The sequence below is a fragment of the Pangasianodon hypophthalmus genome, chromosome 3 (assembly GCF_027358585.1).
Source record: "Pangasianodon hypophthalmus isolate fPanHyp1 chromosome 3, fPanHyp1.pri, whole genome shotgun sequence".
Taxonomy (NCBI): domain Eukaryota; kingdom Metazoa; phylum Chordata; class Actinopteri; order Siluriformes; family Pangasiidae; genus Pangasianodon; species Pangasianodon hypophthalmus.
The window spans coordinates 19109699-19129772 of record NC_069712.1 but is presented as its reverse complement, the minus strand read 5'-3'; the positions used below and the strand labels follow the sequence as shown (position 1 = coordinate 19129772).

At 39.3% G+C, this 20074-nt stretch overlaps 1 protein-coding gene across 3 annotated transcripts in view; it reads left to right on the top strand.

Annotated features, from left to right (window-relative positions):
* Window positions 1–20074, top strand: part of marchf8 (membrane-associated ring finger (C3HC4) 8) — a 70222-nt gene that overhangs the window by 13327 nt on the left and 36821 nt on the right. For all 3 annotated transcript variants that reach the window (XM_026933547.3, XM_026933513.3, XM_026933521.3), the window contains exon 2: window positions 2831–3017. In XM_026933547.3, the coding sequence (XP_026789348.1) occupies window positions 2913–3017 (105 nt within the window). In that variant the 5' untranslated portion in view covers window positions 2831–2912. The remainder of the gene's footprint in view (window positions 1–2830; window positions 3018–20074) is intronic.

Below are 20074 nucleotides of genomic sequence, written 5' to 3'. Positions count from 1 at the left end.
GTCAAACTAAATGGTATGTCAATATATCAATAAAATTATTATATATTCAACTAGCAGACCCAAATCTGTTCTATTAGAATTTATTTGGGACTTAAGGATCAAAGAATAAGTCATGCAGATTGCTGTAAATTCTAAGGTTTCATTTCCTGCCTGTTTTTAAAAATAAAAAAAAAAAAAATCTAAATTTAAAGAAGAAATGTCTAAATCTAAAGACGCTTGCAGTGTAAGCATAGCTTTCTTGCACGCCATTTCACTGCATGACAGTATGACAGAGTGAATGTTATTCTCTCGGAAGGCAAGCTGAAAGATCTGTGGACGACAGAGAAATTGCATTATTGACCTCGGGCCTTTGTCGATGAGCAGTAGCTCGGTAATTCACTGGCGTCTCAAGAAGCAAAGTAATTTATTCAGCGTTGCTTTATAGATACCTGGAAATGAAGTTCTCAACTAAACTTTCAAGATAAAATGATGATTAAGTTTATAGCCAGTCTCTGATGTTGTGCCAAGCTGCATTCATTTACTTCCTTCCTGTTCTCAGTTAATCTAAGGATGTCAACAAACCTAGGTCTTAGAGCAAGTGTTTAAAATTCCCAAACTGCTGGTTGGCGGTGCAGTGTGCTACAATGCTTCTCATGTTGCTCATTTTGGCATGTTTCTCTCTCTCTCTCTCTCTCTCTCTCTCTCTCTCTCTTCAACTCTCAGCACTCATGAGTACAAAAAATACATTGCTGACTTTCACACTGAAGCGACAGCTAGCGACCCACCATGCTTTGTGCACACACTGATAGCACCACTCTGTACGGTGCATGGGTTCATTTTGAAGTTGGTATCGAGGGTTGAGAGCTGTAAATTGTGGGTGCAGCACTGCTGCTGTAACTTTGCTGGTTTGATAAGAGAGTTGAGCTCATCAGAGGCACTCCTGTTTCTTCCTCTATGACCTGTGGCACTCTGCAGTGGTGGAGTTAAAGGAGGAGCTAAAGAACAGTGACTAGGTATATCAGGAATTACGATCAAAATAAATGACTTCTTCCAGTAAAACAGAAAACCACAACGAAAGAAAGTATGAAGTTGGACTGTAAAATAAAAATATGAAAATATGATGTTGGAAAATATGAGGTTTCACTGTAGCATGAATGCATGATGATTGTATTGTGATGGATGGCTAGGTAGGGTTTGGTTACACAATACATCTCTGCACTATGGTGGAGTGGTTTATAGTAAAAGCATATTTTGTTAGGCTTGAGATTGTATTATCAGAATGGCGTTTTGTAAGCAGTTACTCACGTGCTCAGTCCCCACAGCTTTATCAGAAAACGGGGAGCCATTTGGAGACATTTTAAGGCAAGAGTGTACGACAGCGTGGCAGCTCAGTGGTCAGACAGGCAGTATAATTACTTTGCAGTACTCTGCCTTGCATGTTCTTCTTGCGTTTCTGTAGTTTTTGAAAGTATAATGACATTCTTATTAACCTCTAGTAAGGCTGTGGTGGGTGTTCTGTTGCTCCACACATTCTTCCTTTGGCTGTTTATGTCCTGATACACACATCTGTGAGTTGCTATGGATAAGGGCAGGGTTTTTAAACCAAGGACCAAGCACTTCTTTAGATTTTAGCAGATGTCAATTTTTATAATATTCATTTGGTGAGCCTTATCTCATAAACGTTTCCCAGCATTTTGATCTCATGCCAGATGCCGGTTTGCTGTGGAGGAATCGGTGTGTCTTATTGATCACTGATGGAGATGTGTGTCTGATATGATGCCGGACCTGTCATGAGAGCCCTGTCTGTATACACTTACCAGATGTTCCGCTAAAGTCCGATTGAGTGAATCACCCTCCTTTTGGCAGGACAGATGGAACAGAATTACTTCATCTTGTTTGTCCATTATTTTCTGGATGCAACCTGCCTGAATTGCATATTCAGATATAATGGTGTCCTCAGAAGGATTTATTTTTATCAAGATATATTTTGATGTATTTTTCTGTTAGCTGGGTTTTGGGCCATTAGGCTGGTTTGCACTTTGCCACGCTCTGTAATTCCGGAGCACTGAGGGTGAAAGTTCACTTGATGAGGTTATTTTCATCTACAATCAGGGTGAAGGGTGCTTTTTTTTTTTTATGATTTCACTGTTCATTAGTTATATTTTGTCCCCAATAAATGTGACTAGTACTGCATGGTCATGCCGTGCTGTATGCTCTTGTCTGACGGGTCAAGTGTTGTGGCAGTTTGCCCATGTGGTGAGGTTAGCACAGTCACTGAAGTGAAGCAACATTTAATTGCTGTCAGGGCAGCAACAGATGGTCACAAAACCAAAAGAGTAGAACTGTGAAATGCAAGCTATTAATAATCGGACATTTCTGACTTCCCAGCAGAGTATGAGCACATACTTATCCTTTAAATAAACATCTCATTATTTGTCAAAGCAAGAGGGTGTGTGGGCGCATATCAGTGCATTGGAGGTTTTTACGACTCTGCCATGATGACACATTATAATTGTCACTGTTTTGGCTGATTTACAGTTGTCGCATACACCTTTTATAAAGATTGCACATTTTACATAAAGCAGACGCAACTCTTTGTGGAAATATTTTTGATCCAATTAAACGCGTAATGGGAAGATGAATCATTGCACTGATGACGTACAAAGAAAATTTCAGTTGTTAGATTTTTACACGCTGAATAGTGCTATTATTAGCAGTGAAAGCTTTTTGAGGTTAGCTGTTTGAAGCTTTATTAGTTATTTTTGCCTTATTGTTTGTGTGCTCTTTAACAATTTACATTTCTCTCTCTCTCTCTCTCTCTCTCTCTCTCTCCTCATCCCCCATCTCTCAGGTCGTGATTAATGGTTCTCTCCATCATGCTGCTGGTGGTGGGCTGGTTTCTGTGTTTGTGAGAGCTACACTGGCCTGCTGGGATGAACATGCCACTGCATCAGATCTCTGTCATCCCCCGGGATGTCACTTCCTCCAGGGGGTCTGGCAGCAGCGGAAAGGCCAAGGACAAGGATCGGGACAAACAGGTGTGTCTCCTATACGCTGTAGAGTCCAAGCCTGTTCTTCCACATTCATAAGATTTTATTCTGTGCTAGTCTTCACGAGGGGCATCACAGTCAGAAGGGCCTCTGAGAGTCATGCTGACCTTCGGGTTGTCCTGCAGGTCATGTAAACACATGCTGGTGTTTATTGTGCTGTTGTTGTGGTGTTTGTGAAATCAGATCTGGGAGTGATTGTGTAGATCTACTCTGTAAGGCAGCAAAACCTGCTCCTCGTGTTCAGATTTGAGCTGTGTTAAAGGAAGTAGGTAAGCTAGAGGAAGCCACACAGTCAGAAGGGGTGGGGGGGTGGGGTGGAGACAGCTGGGTTCCAGTAAGAGAACTAGAGCAGCATGACTGAGCAAAACGCAAGTGTGTGAAGGAAGTAAAAGAAAAAAATAAAATAAAAATAAAAGAAAGGACACATTCCTGGTACAAGGTTCATGATGATTTCTGTTCAAAGACATACTGAACCAAAAGCCTCAGAAAAGTGCCCTGTCTCCCTGAGATGGAAAATGTGGGTTAATTCAGCGATTAGTGCCTAGTGGAGACTGAAAGACTGGGCTTCTGTGGAATCATTAGCACTCTAGGCCTGCTGTGTTGTTCACTGGGCTAGGCTCATCTGGACAGAGTAATTACAGATACGGTCATGCCAGGCCTCTGTGCCTGATACTCTTTAGACTCCTAGCCTGAACCACGTGCAGGCTCCTTATCAGACTTCTGTGAACTGATAGGTGGTGTGCTGTGGATTTTCAGTGTTTGAGCACAGGTTTATTTTACAGAGTCACTGCTGCATTTGGCAGCCATTGTGTGTTCAGGCTTAATGTTTACCATCACCTTTTTTCCCCTCTTCTGCAGCTGTGCTGGAGAAGCTAAAACTCCTCGACTCCTTGAAACCAATAGGGACAATATGTACTTACGTACCCGCTAGACCGATGGTGCTCATGATTCCCATGCATATTTGTTTCTGTACAGTATTTATATCCACTGCAGCTCCTGTGCTTGATTTGCCAAGTCCGGATGGTTAAACTCCTGCTGCATTGACCACTGTGGTGTGTTATGTTTTAACTTGGTGCACTCGGCTTCTCTCTGGGTTTTGACAAGACTCTCACAGGCTTCTGCCCAAGTGGACAAACACAAAAGACATGCTAAGACAACGTGCTGCCCAAGCAGTGCTACTGTTACTCACACAATAGAGCTCAAGGCTCGAGTGCTGCAGGCTAGTCAGTCCAGGTGCTCTCGAGTGGCCTCTCATTCTGTCTGTGTGATGAAGCATGTGTGAAGGAAATGTAGCTTAGTTTAACACACTACTGTCAGCACAGACCCGTCACGTCTGGCATTTTTTTACTTTAAAGCTCTAACACAGAGGGTGGAATTTACACAGCAGAGACTAAACGCAGGCATCAGTCACTGAGTACTCGTTCAGCAATTGTTCCAGACTTGTAGTTTGTGCATAATGACTATAATCTATCAAACCTCTGGGAAACAGAGAGACGTGCTGCACTTTGAATAAACCTTGACTCTTCAGCATTTACATTGCTGATTCTGTGATTAACTGTTAATTCATTGTGTTTTAACACCACTCTGTCATGTGTAGAGCAGAAATATACTGATGAACTTTTGTTGTTTTGATATCAGATAGTCTCTCTTTCTGTCCGTTGTGGCTTTGTTTGGGTCGTGTCTGACATTTGATATCCCTCATGTTCCTCCTACAGAGTTTGGGAACTAGAGATGTGTATTCATTGGTCTCCCAGCATGCACTACAGTTCAGTGATCAGTGAGGAATATAACCTCTCTGCCTATTGCACACAACTCCTCTTCTATGGAAAGAAAACACTTCCCTTTACCTTAGATTCAGTTTCACCTGCACAACATGCTCCTAAATACTTTCAGAAGAAGAAGGAGCCCAAGTGACATGTACATGCAAGAATGTTCCCATTTCTTTGGTTGCATTTTGGTTGAATCACTGTTTGTTTCCAGCCATGAAGGAGCTGGAACATAACTAGCTGGCTTATATAACATTTCTCATATTTCTCAGAGATTCTCGTGAACCTTCTCTGCATGGAATGTCATATTTATGATGTGATTGATGTCAGTACTGGCTTGATTGATATGATGTGATGGCATGCTTGAGGTAGATTGGATGCGATGCTCTGTGTTTGCTAATCAGAGCTCTGAAAGTGGGCTGGAGAAGCATCGTACTGCTCCACAAAATCTAGTTTAATCACTCTCTGGCTTCTAGAGCAGTTTGGGTGATCCCACATGTGTCACCATGTTTCCATGCACATATAAGATGGAAACCTGTGTTCTCACATCTTTCCTCTGTACTGTATGTATACTGTGTAGTGTACAATATACACAAGCACTGATTTGCATGTGCAACCTGCTAAATTAGACATACAGTTAGTGACTATCTTGAAAGTGATAATTGAATAAACTACGTCACATGCAAAGAAGGTGATGAAAATATTTAATCATGATTTTTGAATGTGTTAATTGTTTATTGTACAACAGTTAGTTCCAGTCCCCTAATTTGATGATTTGACTAATTTAACAAGAGGTGCTCACTTAGTACAGGCTGTCAGTCAGTCTGTGTGTTGGCATGGCAACACGCAACACTGTGCCCAGCTATGGCTTCTTTCCTTTGGGAACTGTTTTCATTAATGGGGGGAAAAAATAAACAAAATTTTTGGCCATATTGTGTCTGAAATGTCAGTTACTAAATATTAATTACTTCTTTATAAAACTGTTGTATAAAAGCAATATCACACTCGCAATCGTGCTGTTGTACTTAATATCAGCCTATGGCCGAATCACAGCCATGCTGATATTCAGTACATCTCTTGCTCATGCGATTTAGCTTATTTATATCCTTGGACCTCAAGGAGACTGCTGGAAAAGTTAAATCGAAACATGCGGCATGTATGCGCAATTGCACATCAAATAACAATGAACTAAACATATGAATTACATAAATGCATTCTGTTGATAAGGTGTATGTGAATGAACAGGCTCTCTTTGAATGCTTTTGGCATTGGAGTTGTTTACTTGTGGCAAATATCTATTACTGTAGTAATAGAAGACATAATACTGAGCAACGTTCCCATTTCTAAATGGTTGTATTTTGTCTTCAAATGATGGAAACAGGTTTATAGCAATTTAATACCTGCTTTATTAACTTTGTGCACACAATTGCAGTTGAGGACAGGAAGAAACATGTAGGTAGAAATGGATAGAAACACCCCAAAAAACACAAACCGGATAAGATCTAAGTCAAAATACACCTACGCACTGTTTCTCTCGGCCTGATCAACTTTGCATTTAACGCAAACTTTATGAAATACATTTCTAGTTGTAATAATTTTCCATCTCAATCCTGGCTAATATACCAAGAGCTGAATAACAGGAGAAGAAGAAGCAGAGTGCTTGACCCCTGGTGTTTTATTCTTATGCGTGTTCAGTTAAATGTATATACAGTCGCAAGATCCTTTATTTTGTAAAACATTTGTAGCAGGACAAAGTCATCCAAAAATTTTATGTCTAAATCTCTCCTTTCCCAGATTTTGCCTTGCTTTTGGAGTTTTTGAATGGATTGCAATGCTAATAAAGCTCATCAGCCTTGCAGCACTGCAAATAACAAAGTGAAGCCATCAGGCTGCTTGAGGGTATTTACTGTGCAGTGGCAGGGGTTTAATGCCTGCGCTATCTTATTTGGGTGCTTTTGAGCTTCGTCAACACTCTAATCTCTCTGAAAGAGGCAAAGGTGCTGTTTGACTTCTAGAGTTGAGCCACAGCAACTCCTGTTAGTCAGTATTTGACATTAGTAGTGCTATCAGCAGAGCTCAGAATATGTCCTTATCACTATTTATGAGTAAATATACAAACTGGAAAGCTTTATTTGCATACATTGCCAGCTTGAAGTTAGTTTTGTGTGGATGGAAGGCAAATGCACACCACGTTTTTAGACTAGTTTTAGACTCAATTTTAAATTAAGGATTCTGTCATCACTAGTGCCTTACAGCAAAGTCTACAGGAAAGTATTCGGGTGTCCTTGCTGCTTCACACAAATGCTCGAGATGGCAAGGCGAAGAAAAGCCTGCTCTTTCACAGATGATGAAAATATACTTTAAAGCGCACGTTATCTGCACTACAGACAGTCTGGCTATTTCTAATGCACATTTTCTTTCACTGTGGGCAGCCTTAATCATAAAAGCAGCTTTTACCCATAACTCCCCCCAAATGCTTTCAACATGTGGCTCCGTCTTCTGTGGACTTGACAGAATAAGATTACTGATGTCTCCACCTGAGCAGCTTCAGCAGATCATCTTGGTTTTGACATCCATCATATGGATCCGTCATATCCATCAGTAGCTACAGCACTTGTACAGTCGTTGCACACTCTGCTGTATGCCTCCCTCAGGATCTCATCCTCAGGCTCTCCTTTATTGTAAGTTTTGAAACTGTGACACTGTGGTCTGTAGGGAATACTTTGCACCATGTTTAAATTTAATACACACAGTGGATTTCCAAGATTTGAACTCTGGCAGTTTGCAGCCAGCACTGCAGGAGGAATATTGATAATTCACCATTCACTCATAGTCTTTTTTTTTTCAGTCAGCACAAACTCATGCTACTAGTATTTGCTAGAGCATCTGGTAGGGCTCATCAATGTACATAGCCAGTAACCACCTCCTTTAGCAAAAGAGGCAATTTCACCAACATGACAAATGATCAACCCGAGACCTTTTTTTGTTGGCAAGCATGCAAGATTATCTTATTTACTTATCACCCAGTGCTTCAAACCAAAGTTAATAAAGAAAGTTATTAACTTTTAAAAAACTTTTCCGTCTAGTTGCTATAGCTAGCTTTGAAAAGCCCGTTGTGTTGCAGAGTTTGTTTCCCCACTGAAAATCCCTCACAAAAGTCTCTATACACAAAACATGGAGAGCCAGTCAGATTATAAGCTTTAAGATCCTGAGGCTTGTGGCCAGAAAAGTGTACAAAAGATGTCAGACGCTCAGTAGCTTGTGGATAAAGTGTCTGAGGCTCATGCAAAATAGATTTGAGCTGGGCAAAGTATTAAAAAAAATGTGTTCCACAACTTTGCATATTTCACTGAAATGTTTATGATGTGAAAATTTAGCGGTTACCTCCAGTACTGCAGATTTCAGTAATTTAAATCCCAGATTAGGCCTGTGTGTTAAGGCATGTGTGTTGGATTTCAGAGGACCGGATTTGCACACTGCTGGCCATTTTGCCAGTGTTAATGTATAATATTGAACCAACATGTCATGAATGACATTCAAGGTCAGTGGCATTAATTGCTTATGCACAGCTTTGCTTGTTGCCAGATCAGCATCATATCATACGCCTTTGTGAGCTGTACTTATGCCAGACAGAAGATTCCCTGAAGCTCCCAATAGATCTGACATGGCCACTCGAGAGCTGAAGTATTGAAAAACATAATTAAATTTGGAGTGGAGGACACAATGTTCCAAGCCTCCAGGCAGAACGACCAAGCTGGGAAATGGCTTTAAATACATGTTGCTGCATTAAAATTTTATTACACTGGCCTTTCATTTCATGTTAATTAGGTACATTTTTAGTGTTTTGAAATGAAAATTTATTTAACCAGAGTGAGAGGTAAAATAATTTATTATAAGGGGTAAAATGGCACTCTTCTAAGCTCATTGCAGCAGGAGCTACGTGCCATTCATGTGTTGCTGTGTTGAAGTGCAGCTGATTACTCTGAAATCTCAGACTGTTATTACAATTACAAACAGAGAGAGTCAGTGAGCTGGTCAGTTAGCCAGATGCTGAGAAAGAAGTCATATATCCATTAGGCCCTGTTTTCTGGATCAGTCATTTTAAAGACCTGAACTGTGAAAATGCCAATATGGTTGTCGGTTCATCTAGTACAAGGTGTCCATCAGTTCATTGCTTCAGTGCGCTTCTTTCTCCTTTTCTGTCTGTTACTCCTGCACCAGCTGCACACATTAACAGTCTTAATCGTTAAAGACTATATTCGCAATCGAATAACAAGACTAAAATATTTTGCCTCTTGGAGCCATTTTGCTTATGGAGTTATTATGAAGCCCTAGTGGCTGACCCAAAGAAGTCCTAATTAGAGGCTAGTGGCATCATTTCCTCTCTGTGCAAGCCAACTTACCCTGCCTTAAGTTTAACAAGTGAAATTTGGGCCAGAAGCCAGCAGCACTGCCTCATCTGCCCTGGCACAGCTGAGAGTATGGAGGGAGATAAGCTGTAGCCGCCTCCTCTCCTCTGGAAGGTCCACATACAGAAGCTTGGGCCTGTCTCCAAGCTTTGAGATGGGCTTCTCCTTCTCTCTCAGCCTCACTGGATTTATGGCTGTCTTTGCACAGTGTCTAATTATTGGTGACTTGTTGATTATGTGCTTCAGACTCCCACGGCCCAGATGATTCACTTGGCCAGAAATCAGATGCAGCATTCCAAAGTCGTTAAACGCAGAGGAGCTTTTAGCCCTGTGTTTCATATTTTTGATCTTCAGAATTTTGGTTGGGGGTGGGGGTGTTTGTTTTGTTTTGTTTTTAGGTTGAATCATAGGCGAATCCCAGGCCCAGTGCACACATCTACTTTAAACATTGGCAACCGGCGTGTGTATGAGAGAGAGCTTGTTGTGAAGGTCCATCATTTTCTCAGTGTATATTATGGGTGTAACCAAATCCGAATACGTTGTTTGGATTTAACAGATAATCTTTTTAAATAGAGAATGTGTTCTTTTTTTTTTCCATGTGTTTGAGATTAGATCCCATCAGGACTGGGATCCCATGGGCTGCAACAAAACAAGTTTCGTGCAATTCCGGCAACTCCTTTACGGTGCAAATATTAAGCTTTCTAGACAAACAAACAACATGTTAAATAACTAAAAAGAACTAAATTAGTTAATAAAATACTGTACCCAACAGGTAAAAACAAAAATACTATATATTATATTTGTTGTCCTCAAGGAATATAAATGTCCCAGTGTCAGTAGAATTCATCTGATAATAATGAGTCCTCAGTCACAGAAGGACAAACTGTCCTTCAAGCCTTTTGCTGTTTAAATCTTATTATCACTAAAAATACATGGAGTCTAGAAGGTGCCTTGAATACAAAATCATTTTCAGAATGCCATTGTCATTATGGCAATTTGCTGTAGAACCATTTTGCATGAACCATTCTTTTAATCACTGCCCACTTGCATGTCTGTTCATAAGGCATGTGTTCTTGGCAGTTAAATCATCATCATCATCATCATCGTCATCAATATATGAAAAGACACACCTGCATTCTGTAAGCCATGGCTATGTTCAGTTTCTGCTTATGAAGGACACAGTGTAGTCAGGAATTTTTCCTTTCACGCTGATAGGTGTGATACGGCTGTTTTCTCAAATAGCTGACAGCCATATGTGGAGGTCTTGGCTCATCAAACCCCTGATGGTTAAATCAGACTGCTGTGTGTTCTCAATGGCTGTGCTGCCAGTTATAAAAGACCTGCTTTTGTCCTAGACGTTCATACAGAGAGCAAGTGGAACAAAATCTGCGTGGCTTTTTTGTGTTGTGGGTTTTCAGGGGTCTTTTTAAGCCAGTCAGATCATATAATATCAATGTGCTTTGCAAACCTCATATGGAAAAAGTGATGTGGGTGAGACGGGTTTTATTTATTTGCTCTAATATTTTCGGTTATGGTACATGAAGGTAATTGTAAAGACATGATTCACTAAAAAAATGAAAGTTTAAGATACAGTTGGCATACAGTTGTATGCCGACTTTTTCTTGGATTAGACCAACCTGCTTTCACATTAACTGATTTTTACCTTCTCATGTTCTTTACTTGGATGGCTCATTGTGCTCCTGCTGAAACAGCTTCCTCTTAAGCAACATGTCCTAATTAAATATACAAAAAATACAGATCACACAGTGGCCCGTGTGTGCACACAGAGAGAAAACAGACTTTCACATCCTCAGCTTGTTTTTTTTTTTTCCACTGGTTATCTGGATGTCAGCAAGTTACAGTATACATGGTCTCACTCCAGGAGAATTCTTGAGTATTTCTGTCCTGTTCAAATATACAAACAGTGCCCTTCAGAATATTTGGCACCCTTCATACAAATAAGTATTAAATGATTGTATTAAATAAACATTGCACTCAATAATTAGTAACCTTTGCTTTAACAAGAAGAAATTTCATTCTCACTGCTTTTTTTAAAAAAAAAAAACAACAATATTTTCTCCCAAAATATATGCTCCAAAATTGACACCCTTAAGAATTTTTTTTAAATAAATGCATACATACTGTCCCTCTTAAAATCCTATTTTTCATTTGCTCTCTGAAACTCTCCTGTTACCTTTTAAGCCATATCATGTTTCCCTGAGGTATAAATACTCTATATGGCCAAAGGTTTGTGGACACCTGACCATCGAACCCATATGTGCATTCCAGATTTAGCTACCCCTTTGCTGTTACAGTAACCTCCATTCTTCTGGGAAGGCTTTCCACTAGGTTTTGGAGTGTGACTGTGGGTATTTGTGAGGTCAGGCACTGATGACAGACAATGAGGCCTGGGGCTTAGTTGGCATTCCAGTTGAGGTCAGGGGTCTGTGCAGGCCACTCGAGTTCTTCCACTCCAACCTTGACAAACCATGTCTTCATTGACCTTGCATTGTGCACAGGTGCATTGTCTTAGGCCCCTTAGTTCCATTGAAGGGAAATTGTAATGCCACACCATGCAGAGACATTCTAGACTCTGCTTCCAAATTTTTGGCACCAGTTTGTGAGAAGTGTTGCAAGAAGAAGCCCTTCCTGAGAGCATCTCACAAAATGTAGCATCTGAACTTTCATTAGAATTATAAATGGCATTGTGTGTTGTGGTTAATTTAGACTTTTTGGTCATGCACTCCATTAGCATATTTGGAGGCAAAAGAAAATGGCATACAAAAAAAACATCTGATACCCGCTGTAAAATACAGAGGTGGATCTTTGATGCTTTGGGGTGGTTTTGTGGCTGTTGGTTCAGAGATTCTTGTGAAGGATATTATACCAGGATGTTATAGACCAAAACCTGCTTGCCTCTGCCAGGAGGTTCAGACTTGGCCATAGATAGAGTTTTCAGCAAGATGATGTCTACAAATCAAAGAAATGTTTGACTCTGAAGTGCTCTCTCTAGACAGTTTTAAATGACTAAGACTATCATCAAAAAGAAAGAGCCAAGAAAATGTAGCTTGTGTGTGTTGAATAAATTGGTTAGTCCAGGCATCCTTGTAATGTTCAGTATTGCACAAAAATCCCAAGGTCTCCACAGAAGAAATATAGTGTAGTTAGATGTTGCACAGAAGAAAGGAACGTGGATGCATCCAAATGTAATGGTAAATGTTAGGTAAATGCCAATATCAGTGCTGAGAGCTACTCACAGAGAATGAGAATTATTAGAATGAACGTTGCTAAATTATCATACAGCAGTTTTCTTCTGACAGTTTATCCTTTTCAGTGATTTTCAATAAATAATTTTCCTATTGTTCTGATTTGATTTGATTGCTGATTGGATTTCCCACAGGTACCATTTATTTATTCCTCATTGACATTTTATTCACCTGTTAATATAAATAACATACTGTATACTTGAGACCATATTCACTAAAAAAATAAATAAATAAATAAATAAAAAAATCAGACCTATTTTACTCATTGTTTAAAATATAACAGGTTTCATGCTTTGGAATGATTTCTGTGAGGAAGGCTTAAAAGTCATGCTAACTTTTATACACTGTGTGCCCTGTCATTTACCCCACAGGCAAGAAAATGCTGTTGATTTTATATACTATTGATTACAGCCTTCAGTGGTCACCCCAGTGGGGTAGGACATTGTGCACTGTTGCAAATTCTGCAGTTTTGGGTCATAAACGAAGGTCCACATGCTTTATAATGAGCTTAATGCAAGAATAAAGTGATAGAATGAAGAAACATGTAGGCTTTCATCATATGCAATATGTTTAGGTTAATATTAAGCAGACAACACTGAGATTTAGTGCAAAGACAAATTTTCACTTCTCATTTTCACCCTAAATCACTATTCACTCTGTGAACACTGTACTCTAGTTTTCATGTAGTCTAATGCAGTAAACTTTGCATTTCATTTCACAGTAAAAAAAAAGTTCATGTTAATTTGCTAATGCTCTAGTTTTCAAGTTTTCAATGCTCTAGTTTTACACTTTAGAAGTGTACTGAGTAAGTGAGACAGTGTGATGTACACACATGATAGCAAAACTTCTGTAAAGTTACAATTAACCTTAACTTTAGGACACAAAGTGAAGAAGTGAAAAAGTTTGTTTATAGCAGCAAGATGTTTAGTGCATTAAGTGTGTTTCACAGTTACTCCTGAATTATTACATGTAAAAATGGTCGGATAGTTTAAGGTGTTAATGATGAGACTGAGGTCAAAAGTTTCTCTTTCTCAGAGGTTGCAGAATCTACAGTTCCTAACATTTTTTAATTGCTTGTATCCTTTGTGTATATAACTGCCTCCACCCTCTCTGCTTGTCCTTTGCTTGAGTAGCTTATACAGCCTCTGAGTTGTAATTTTAACCTGTTTTACATATTCTTCTTGATATTTCCGCTCTAACTCTGCCAATTAGCTTAGCCTATCCTTGCTAATTTTTATGGGCATATCTGATAAACTCTGTCTGATGTCATTCACTGCTTTCTCCAAATCACTTGGGACACTGAGAGGATTATAGTAGAAAAAAATATTTTTCTGTTGATGATGTCTCATGTTTTGACTTGTTGTCCTGTTGCAGGATTTCTGAAGTGACTTGTGGCCAAGTATGGTGACCCATACTCGGAATTTGTGCTTCCGAGTATGGGATACATTCTGGAATTCTGTATTATTTTGTAAATAAAATGTAAAATCATGGTACATTTTTCTTTTTAAATTAGAATTCACAGAGAATGCAAGCTCTTGTCCTTGACTGTATTTTTGAGATTTGAATTTTTTTTTTTATTGACTTGAGCACCATGTATAGACTTGCAAATTCACTGCAGATAAATGTGTACACCTACGTTTTTTTTTTCCCCTGTTCAGGTACAATATGATACAGTTAGTGTTATTAAACTATAACAGAGAGACCACCTGTTTATCAAGACAGCATAGGAGTTTTGTGTGCCTGAATTATAGGCAAATGTGTGCCTGAATTATAGGCACTCTAAAACAAAATATGCTGCATAAATTATTTTACACCAACTCAAATGTACCATATCTTAAAAAAAATATGGAAGGTATAATGTTGAGGTGCTGGGGTAATCATTTTGAAACACACAAAAATATTCAAAGCCTGTAAAATGCTGTTTGAGCCAACCCAACAAAGAAACCAGGCAGTAAAACTAGATCCTAAGGGTTGCTCTCAGGTACTTATTAAATTTATTTATTAAATTTTCCTTCTTTCCTTCCATCTCTCCAATTCTGGTCATTTCACTGCCAATTCAGACAATGAAAATGGCTCCTATGCCTACCATTGTCAGGTCCTTGTGACACCCTGCCATTGGCAACATGCCCTAAATTTGCAGATGCATTCTCGGTTCTCTTGCAACAGCAGTGCACTCGTGACTTTATTGGGTGGAGTTTCATATGTATTTGTCAAGGAATATTGTCAATGAATATTATACCTGCATGTTCATTAACTCTGAAGTAGCATATTTAACTTTTTTTTTTTTTTTTTAATAATTATTGCATCTTAATCATGAATTCAGTGAAAGCAGAGCATTCTGTTTAACTCCTCAGTTTGCGACCAGAGTTGCCAAATTACACACACCTGTAAAAGTGTGTGTATCTGTGTATAGACCGGGCCCGTGGTACTTATGCTCTACATGTTTACATGCTGTTTATAGGATATGAAAATGCTTCAAGTACCTGTTCCCTCTGCAGAGACGTATGCTTCTGAGAACAGAGGAAATGAGAGGTACTGATCATTAGCTTTATTTGAACCACTAAGCCCGAGCCCTGAAGCTCTTTCACTTCTCTAGTTCATTTGTGAAGTTGCAGACAGTGCACTTTAGAAGGATTTTAGTCCTTGCTGTGAGGCAGAAGCGTGGCCCTGTGTGAAAGGTTTGATAAGCAGACTAGAATAAATGAAGTTGAAGTAGCGTACAGTGGTGAGCCAGAGAGAGCAGATCAGAGCTGGAGGAGAAGCAGGGGTGTATCACATCTAGATGCTTCTGGGGACACGTACGATACAGACACAGAAGAAGCTTTTTCATCCTGCTTTTCTTTTCTGTTCATAAGCTCTGAAACTGTTGAGTAGGCAGCAACTGTTACACAAGGCCTTTGGTCTCCCTGTGACAGTCCTAGACTACTAGAAGGAATGGAGAGCAAAAACAGCAATGGAGAGAGAAACATAGTGAAATGGGACAATAGCAGTTACATATTAACCAACTGTTCCTCTGAGATGGTGTCAGACAATAGATAAGTCAAAGGTGCTGAAAAGCAGTCCTTTATTTTGTTAATAAAGGAGCCCTAAAAACACATAGGTGCTTTTGCAGGATTTTTTTTTTTTTTTTTTTTTTTTTTTTTTGAGTATGGAGGCCTTCTCAGATAGAAATTATGTTAACATGCCACCTGTATGGTTTTAACAGGCAAGGCACTACCTGTGCAAGTCATGAGGTTCCTGCCTAATTTTATTCTCTCCTCAGTTGCAGTAAAGTCCAATACACTGCATCAAAATTGGTGTCATGAGTACTGGAGTACACACTGTGCAGGTAAATAGGATTAGTAAGTAAAAGATGGACCCAGTTGAATGTGTCGGGTCTTTACTTTCTCATGAAAGTTACATGGCATCTTAGAAAGCAGAGCTGTAAACTGCTGAAGAATGTTCTTGCCATCCCTCTCCCTGACAATCATCCTTCTGTGTCTGGCATGAATCACATGCTTCAGAGACAGCAGTGCCACCAAACCAGATGAACCAGGACAGCTGTTTGAAAATGGCGGCCAGGCACCAATCCATCATTAATGAGAAAAAATGATGTGTGTCTGAGTCAGAGAGAACAGTTGGTGGGGGTCTTTGGACCTCCTGTTGAGTTAGAACCATGTGATCTTCTGAGCTCGGAGGTGAAAAGCAGGAAAGCAAAAAGCTAGAAATTCATGATTGTTATTCAAGGGGTGTGGATGAGCTATTGAGTTTGCCTCATCAAAACAAAGCGAAAAATAAACAGCATCCCAGATGGCATTTTTGAGTTGTAATCAGACGGACTCATTCCTCAGCTCATATGAAGTGAAATGGTGAATCACTTGCCTACCAAGCATGTACACTAACTGCATTGTTCTCAGAGGTGCACTTTATCTCGCATGTGTTTCACATTCAGCATTCTGCCAGATAAAGAGTTTGGCCTGTTGAACAGAATACACTTCTCACAAGCACAATCATCTATACTGTTGATGCTAACTAAATACTGGTAGCTGTCTGTATGCAAAAGACTTGTACTTTCTCTGAGTAGGCATGAACACAGTCAGTAGATGTACATATGATTCATTTCACAACATCTGTTTTGCTCACTGCACAAAGTACTGGAACTTTAGGCAACAAAACCGAGAACTGTGCTTTTTTCTATTGATCACAGGTTCAGTACCAGTGGTTCCAGGTGTATCCTTTAGTGATTGTACTCGGGGTGGAGCTAGCGTCTCTATTCATTGCTGATATGTTACGCTTACAATGTCACGCGTTAAATGAAATGGACAAAAAAAATAATGAAATGATATAAAAAGAACTCATAACAGTCTGATTAATTTGGTGTTTTGTACTGACAGAAACATTAAGCCATACTGAAAGTAATTTATCAGCCTGCATAAAGGTGTAATTACGTAGGAATAACTAAATGGCTGTTCACTTTCTGATCATATGTGGTATTTGTTTTTCAACAATTCATCAGTTTTTGTCCACTCAGCAACTTGTAACAATTTGTTAACATTCAGAAGTTATTATTGACAAAATTTTAAAACTCTTTACCAACAAGCCTTTTCATTAATAGTTTTGTTGCAGCTAATATAAGTCGAACCAAACGGCTGATCAGACAAATGAAAATGTGCTAAGCACTTAAGAAAGCGTGTTGTGTGGGGTGATCTACACTGATGAGCAGTGATGGCTGCTGTCATCCACAGTTGTTTGCGGTGTCTCTATGTCTAGTGAGCTCTTGTCAGCGGGGATTATACATGATGAATCAGTGTTGGATGCTGGCGGGTGAGAGAGCTCTGTGATTGGTTGAGGTCTGTGCAGGGGAAGAAAAACCACAGCGAGCAGAACAAGCAAATGACACACTCGACAGTAGAGGTGTAACGATCAAACATTTTGGCCTTTAAAAGGCAGCAGGTGAAATGAATCAAGGCAACAATCATAAATAGATTATTATTGATTATAACTGATTATAAATAGATTATGATCAATTAAAACTAGATTATTATCTGAAAAGGATAGACAACAGGAGTGTAAAAAATAGTTCATATTTTGAAACTGATGTGTTAGCAAGGCTAGCAAGGTGGTTTTTCTGGAACTCTGATCCTTAAAATAGTCCTTCTCTATGTCATCATCATTCGCAAATGAACGGTAGGCCTACCCCAGATTCTTAACAAAGTTTGTCACACAGCGTTTAGAAGCTTCTCAATCAAATTGTATTGTATCATATCATAGCAGAGTCAGTGGTACTGTCATATATTGAACTATTGCCTTAAGAGAGAAAATGGGATCATATGGAAGCCTGAGGTTTACACCCCTGCTCGAGAGTACACACACACACACACACACACACACCGAGAGACGGAGAGCGAGAGAGCACACCTAACTTCTGATTATTTCTCAACCTCTAATTATCTACTGGAGTTAGCTGGCAACCCTACCCACGGCACTACTGTGCCACCCTTTTCCATGATACTGGAATTTCTTATTTTGGTTATAAATACTACTACTATTGTTAATTACTACTAATACTATTTCCACCTCTTGGCATGGCGAGTTATTTTCTTTCACTCTGATGGAAAACGTATGTGCATTTCATCAGCCTGTCTTTGGAGTGCCTTCAAATGCAAGTTGAAGACATGAAGGAGTGGGAGGTAATCCTCAGTCAGGTTTGTTTGGTACTAGTTCTTTGACGTCATCTTGGTGTGTCATGGCCTTAACAATGATGCATCTCTGGGCTTGTTACAGTCATAACTAAAGGGAAACGTGTCCATTCCTGATAGGGCTGGTTATTGTTTTTGAATGTACAGTAAAATGAAAATTCATTGTTGTACTCAGTCCTTAAAATACAAAAGAAAACTTCTTAGCAACCAGTAACCAGAAGGGTGGTTATGGCAGATTTACTTGTTGTGCATAACATATAATAGCACATTTGAAAAGTGGTATAGCTCTTTAAACGCCTGGTGTTCACGTACTCTCTTAAAGATCTGCACATATATTCCAGTGTCTGCCCTTTAGAGTAAGTAAGCTATCATAGTTACAGCCTGGGGAGATAGGGACTGCCACTGGAGCTGCACAGCAGCTTATAAATCCTCATTTATAACTCCAACCTCGAGTCCCGACTTGCTTCAGACACCAAAATCATTTAGAGTTACATGGAGAAGTTGTGCTTATGAACTTGAATTCCAATCCTAACCTTAATTCTATGGAAAATGCAGTAACTAATGCTAATACTGTGTAGTATCTGTAGTATGCTTTTTACCTATGTTAAATTATAATGAATTATTCATATATGCAATGCATTTTAGACTGATAAGATGGCACATATTATATACAATGGGTGTCCATTTTATTTTATTTTTTTCCTCCTCCTCCTTAGAATGGCATTATAAATTTTCTGGTTTTAACATTCAAAATGCAACTGGATGCACTCTCTGTTCAGCAGCATGCTTTGAAACGAATGGCCTTAAAATGCAAATTTATGTGGTGTGATGCAAATGATATATTTCAGGCAGAGTAAATGAGAAATGACATTTTCATTACCACACTGCTAATTTATGGGTGCTGGTGGTGGCCGCAGAGGTCTGGGAGTCGAGCCTGGTCCAGGTGTGTTTGCCCTGCTCTCATTAGCAGCACGCCTGCATCGACACTAATGCCAGGCTGCTTCACTTTTCCTCAGCAAGAGACATTAAATTTTGCAAATAGTATAGTGTGAGCAAGGGTTAAGTGTGGCCAGAGACAGATGAAGCGAAGTTTAGCCTGCTTAATTCCAGATGTTTTAATGCCTTTAAAAGCAGAGATTTTAGAAGATTTAAAAAATCTCTCTCTCTCACTCACACACACACACACACACACACACACACACAAATCTGCTTAATTACAAGTTCATGTGTGTGCCCTAGTTCCCATTGAGGAAAAAAAAAACATTTCCAGAAGCTGTTTTTGTCCCGTTCCTGCAAATCAAACCATGGTTTAATAACATCATACCTTTAAAAGTGTACAGCTTAAATCAGCTGAAATGAATGCTGTTGATGAAATTATATGAGCTAAACAAAGACTTATCTGTTTAACTAACAAACACAGAGAGCAATAATCAGTGAGTTTTGACTCACAGTGGGTTTTGACTTCTGCTGGTGACACTGGATATAATAAGATGGGAATAATAAAGTGTATGCCTACAGTGTGATGCTAAAGTTATTGTCACAATGGGAAATCTTCACATGTGAGTGAGGGAGCATCTGCTAACTGCACTGATTTATTTATTCAAATTCACTTTCAGCTGAAGCACCATATTTCTGCTGTTGTTTATGAGGCAGTGCTATAAATGTATATGGGTTTGAATTCTGATCAGAAATAAAAGTAAATATAGAAACTAATTCATTATTTAATGGGGATCTAGTTCACAGTACAAGAGATTCAACACTCTTATGTAAGCTCATGTAGGTTTACCTGTGTTCAGTTTTAGAGCATTAAGTGCGATGTTGTTCAGAGGGTCTGCCACTGAGAAAATGGCTAACAGCGTGGTGCTGTCCAGTACACTGATGAAGTACTGAGATATCTTCCTGTAGGTCAGGAGTGTCACACTCAAG